The 5,131-nt window shown below is 51.6% G+C and overlaps 1 protein-coding gene across 1 annotated transcript; it reads left to right on the forward strand.

Annotated features, from left to right (window-relative positions):
* Window positions 1–571: 571 nt before the first annotated feature.
* LOC133457476 (keratin, type II cytoskeletal cochleal-like) lies at window positions 572–4,842 on the forward strand. Its single transcript, XM_061736797.1, has 9 exons — window positions 572–1,182; window positions 2,008–2,216; window positions 2,298–2,358; window positions 2,620–2,715; window positions 2,797–2,961; window positions 3,050–3,175; window positions 3,597–3,817; window positions 3,905–3,963; window positions 4,045–4,842. Exons 1-9 carry the CDS (start codon window positions 673–675, stop codon window positions 4,272–4,274), a joined length of 1,677 nt encoding a protein of 558 aa, XP_061592781.1. The 5' UTR covers window positions 572–672; the 3' UTR covers window positions 4,275–4,842.
* The last annotated feature ends 289 nt before the right edge of the window (window positions 4,843–5,131 follow it).

Here is a 5,131-nt window from a genome sequence, read left to right on the forward strand (position 1 = left end):
AAAGGCAGTTTCTTCTCCTTCGGTTGATGTCAAGGGATCAAATCTGGTTTATATGGACTTGAATATCATTGTGGAAGTAAGAAAAGTTGCAGGTCTTTGAATAACCGCTTGCCTTGCCTCACAAGTGAAGTCTGGAATTTGCCACTTTGAGCTGCACGCTAAACAAAAGTCAGTATCTGCTCCGAGATCCGAGCTTAAGTTAAAGGTTAGAAAGTTGTGCAAGAGGAGGAGATGCAGTAAACGTGCTCCTCGCCCCACCCTCGTTGCACCTTTCAGAAAGGCCCTGCAGCTCATGGGGCTGAAAGGTCTCTGACAGCCTCTCCTCCCTTCTCGCCCTCGGCGCCGATGCCATTCCTCTGCGAGCATCTGGGTGTGTCGGGCCCCGGATTAGTTTACAAGGGCGTCCCCGTTACCAGTCCGACAGGCTGCGTTGCTCCGAGCCAAACTACCTGCCTGCCGGTGGCTACCGGCCCTGCAGGATCCAGGTAATTGGAGGAGGTGTGGAGGAGGCGGGGCCCGCCGGGACCTGCCCCCCCGGTAGCAGTCGGAGGAGGATAAAAGGCCGCCCCGGACTGGGATAAGGCACTTAGAGGGACTTGACTCTCCTCTTAGTGTGCTCTGTCTGCCTCTGCTCCCCCTTTTCTCTGCACACCCCTCCCTAGGAGAAGAACCATGTCGGTCAGAACCAGCATCAAGACCAGTAGGACCAGCTACGGAAGTAGCAGCGGCGGCGGCGGCGGCTTCGGCGGCAGCAGCCGTATGTCCATGGGAGGAGGAGGAGGAGGATTTTCCTCCAGATCCGCCGTCACCGTCAGGCCATCCTACGCCATGTCCACATCCAGCGCCATGGGTGGCGGCATGATGAGGTCAGGCGGCTTCAGCTCCGGCTCTTCTTACGGCATGGGCGGCGGCGGCGGCGGTGGCGGCTTCGGCGGCGGCTCCAGCTTCAGTTACAGCAGCGGCGGTGGCGGCTTCGGCGCCGGCGGCGGTGGCGGCTTCGGTGGCGGCTTCGGCGCCGGCGGTGGTGGCGGCTTCATCGCCCCAATCACAAATGTCCAAGTCAACCAGAGCCTTCTGGCCCCCCTGAACCTGGAGATCGACCCCAACATCCAGACCGTCCGCACCCATGAGAAGGACCAGATCAAGACCCTCAACAACCGCTTCGCCAGCTTCATTGACAAGGTGAGTTTGAAATGGCGAAACTCTAAACGAAAACTCTGTTGAACATCGCCTAGCAACTGGGCTTTGCACCAGTGGGCTCGGGGGTCACTGGTCCGATTCAGGTCCCAGTGGAGGAAGACCATCACCGGCCTCCATATGGTCCTGTGCAGGAAACCCGAGACCCGTGTCGTCTCCGGTGACCGGCGGCTCTCGGCAGGAGAGCCGGAGGGGATCGGGTTTGTCGCTGGTTACCATGGCAGCAGCAACCGGCAGCCTTCCAATTAATTAAGTGAAGATGGAATACAAAATGCGTTTGTTTGAAGTGGTAAAAATGCACGCTGTCCTGCTGTTTTGAACATTGTGGATTTGAGGTTAAACCTTCATGCGTGTGTCAGGCGTTGACCTCTGCAGTTTCAGCCAGGGCTTGTTCACTCCAGTGAAAGTATGAATCCTGGAGGAGACAACGCCTCAGGTGTGCAGGGGGGGTGGGGGGGTCAAGGCGTGGCACCGGCGTTGGAAGCATGCCCTCAGACTCGCTCGCACACGAAATCGCTGGGCGTCGGCCACAAATCACACACATACCTCAGAGACACGAAGGGAGTGGGGGGGGGACTACAGAAACTGGTTATATTTTGTATACAAATCCTTTTACCTGTGGGAAAGTCAGCTGAGGTGTGGCTCAGTCGTCCGCCCATCCCAGGAGAAAGTCTCATCCATGTGTCTGGGGATTTTTTGGGTTTTATTTCACTCTTCAGAAACATGTAACCGTTTATCCGATGTATGAATTAATACCTCATCCGACCGATGAGATGGGACCTAAATGCCGCTCGTGTTGGTTCCCCCCAGGTCCGCTTCCTGGAGCAGCAGAACAAGATGCTGGAGACCAAGTGGAGCCTCCTGCAGGACCAGACCACCACCCGCTCCAACATCGACGGCATGTTCGAGGCCTACATCGCCAACCTGCGCAGGCAGCTGGACGGGCTCGGCAACGAGAAGGTCAAGCTGGAGGGCGAGCTGAGGAACATGCAGGGCCTGGTGGAGGACTTCAAGAACAAGTGAGTTCGGCCCCTCTGCACCACGACCGGTTTTGGCGTTTTTACACGCGTTTCTCATCGTCTCTCCGCTGCTCGTTTCAGATATGAAGATGAAATCAACAAGCGTGCCTCCGTGGAGAATGAGTTCGTTCTCCTCAAGAAGGTAGGTGGACCTGGACTTACATCCTCTCACAACAAATGATGCATGAATCACCAATTGAATTGAATTGAAATTTTATTTCGAACATGAAAACAAAACAAAACAATAATAATCAATAATAAATAAATGCAAATAAGAAAAAAAGAGACAAAAATATAAATAAAAATATGCATCCATCATAATTAACATGCTTGAAAAGGAGTAGGAAGAAGTAAAAACGTATCCATAGCCTTAGTCCAATAAAGACCTATGCTCCCCTTCCAGGATGTGGATGGCGCTTACATGAACAAGATCGAGCTGGAGGCCAAGGTCGACGCCCTCCAGGATGAGATCAACTTCCTCAGAGCCGTCTATGACGCGGTAGGGATCGGACCTTTCTGAGCGGTACCGTCCGACGTCGGTCGACTGTACTCTCAAATGCAACGTTGGTTATGTTTGCAGGAACTGCGCGAGCTCCAGGGACAGATCAAGGACACCTCCGTCATCGTGGAGATGGACAACAGCCGCAACCTGGACATGGACTCCATCGTGGCCGAGGTCCGCGCCCAGTACGAGGAGATCGCCAACAACAGCCGGGCCGAGGCCGAGAAGTGGTACCAGCAGAAGGTAGGCGGGGGAGCGTCTGCAACGACAAGGAGGGTCTCTGGACTCTTTGGTCTTCTAACGGTTTGTTTTGTCACCTCGTCCCCCTCAGTACCAGGAGATCCAGACCACCGCAACACAGGCCGGAGACGACCTTCGCAATACCAAGAGTGAGATCTCTGAGATCACCCGCATGATCACCCGCATCCAGAACGAGATCGAGTCGGTCAAGGGACAGGTAAATGGCGCCCGATACGCAGCTAGCGCTGGTCGATTCCCTTGCAAATAAGTAGCTTTGCATCTCGAGAGGATTCTGAATGAGAATTATTATAAATTAGTTAGCAGGGGTCATGTTTCCATTCCTTTACCAAGATCAAATGCAATCAAAAGAACTTCTATGTCCAGGGCTATCTCACAGTGGAACAGGTTGCCATGTGCCATTACTAAAGCAACAAGCAGAGACAGTTTTAAAAAGCAACTAAAAAGGTTCCTTTTGGGTTCAGACATACACAATGTTTAATATATATGTTTAATATACATTTCACCATGAACTGTGTATGGAATATACAGCTCAATGTAGTTAGAAATTTTGATAATGTTGCTAATGTTGTTAAAATAAAAAAAATACTAATAATAAATGTGACTTTTCAACCCCACAGCGCAACAACCTGGAGGCCCAGATCGCTGAGGCCGAGGAGCGCGGCGAGCTGGCCGTCAAGGACGCCAAGCTCCGCATCAAGGACCTGGAAGACGCCCTGCAGAGAGCCAAGCAGGACATGGCCCGCCAGGTCCGCGAGTACCAGGAGCTCATGAACGTCAAGCTGGCGCTGGACATTGAGATCGCCACCTACAAGAAGCTGCTGGAGGGAGAGGAGTCCAGGTAAAGCTTCATCCTCCCCAACTCGGGGGAAGTAGAATTGCATCGTTGTTGATATCGGGAGCTAAAATGCCTCTTCTTCTGTTGCAGGATTGCATCCGGTGGTGCTAGCGCAACCATCCACGTTCAGTCCTCAAGCAGCGGCTTCGGTGAGTCCGGACTCGGATAAATGAAACCGCGATGACGTCTGTAATCTGCAAAACTAACAAATACCCTGCTCTCATCACCAGGTGGCAGCTCAGGAGGCGGCGGTGGCGGATTCGGCATGGGCGGCGGCGGCGGCGGCGGCTACGGCATGAGCATGGGAGGCGGCGGCGGCGGCGGCTACAGCATGAGCATGGGAGGCGGCGGCGGCGGCTTCGGCATGGGCGGTGGCGGAGGATATGGCAGCTCCATGAGCATAGGCGGAGGCAGCATCAGCTCAAAAAGCAGCAGCATGGTCTCGTCCCGGCGTTATTAGAAGCACCCGCCCTCCCTCTCTCCCTCTCTCTCCGTTCTTCTTCCCTTGTTCTACTCCTCCGTATCCCCTCCCTGCAGACACAGAGCATTGAGAGCATCTAGCATCCAAATACGAGTCAGGTAGAAAGATGCGAGTCAGTCCAGTCTTCCCTAGATCAGTCTCAGCCGGTGCAGGACGTGCTGTCGTGCAGACATGACAATACTTGTAGTGTCACAACAGATAGTCCGCACAAGGCAACAAATTCAAGAACAAGAGGCCGACAGGAAGTGGTTTTGTTGTTGTTTTTACACGAGAATGGCAGGATGATATTTGGTGTCACAGCTACATCGTCTCTTCCTCATTTTCATTATCTTGTGCAGAATTACATCATCATTTCCTTTTTTTCCCGTTTTTTTTAGAAAGTTAACTCAGCTACCACGTAAAAGTGTTGTTCTGATCGTTTACTTTACTTCCATTTCAATAACAAAGTGACAATAACAACAATACTGCATAAGGCTGACTGGCGTTGACAGATTTATTGTGAACTGTACCATCAAAACATCTGGAATAAATCTGTGTTCATATTCAATTCACCTCTTGTGTTTTTCTTCACGAACTCTTTGGTCGTTTTACGTCTGATTTTCTGTCTTCATTGCAACATTGACACATAAATGAGAAAATAGGTTAAGACATATTGGAAGGGTTAGCCGGCTAAAAGAGCCGCAGAGGGATGTTTACAAAGATGATCAACTTTATCTTTAGAGGATAATAAACAAATTATATGTTACATGTTTACACAGTCTTGTCTTAAAATTCAAGTAAAGTGTTTGCTTTCACAGGATAAAACAACTTAAGGATAGTGTTAGCTAGCTAGCTAA

The sequence above is a fragment of the Cololabis saira genome, chromosome 12, assembly GCF_033807715.1.
Source record: "Cololabis saira isolate AMF1-May2022 chromosome 12, fColSai1.1, whole genome shotgun sequence".
NCBI lineage: Eukaryota > Metazoa > Chordata > Actinopteri > Beloniformes > Belonidae > Cololabis > Cololabis saira.

Excerpts from the sequence above, each read along its gene's own strand:
- LOC133457476 (XM_061736797.1), top strand. The coding sequence starts at position 673 with ATGTCGGTCAGAACCAGCATCAAGACCAGTAGGACCAGCTACGGAAGT. Across the intron at positions 2,217-2,297 it reads GTGGAGGACTTCAAGAACAA|ATATGAAGATGAAATCAACA; the intron begins GTGAGTTCGGCC and ends TGCTCGTTTCAG. Across the intron at positions 2,962-3,049 it reads AGAAGTGGTACCAGCAGAAG|TACCAGGAGATCCAGACCAC; the intron begins GTAGGCGGGGGA and ends CGTCCCCCTCAG.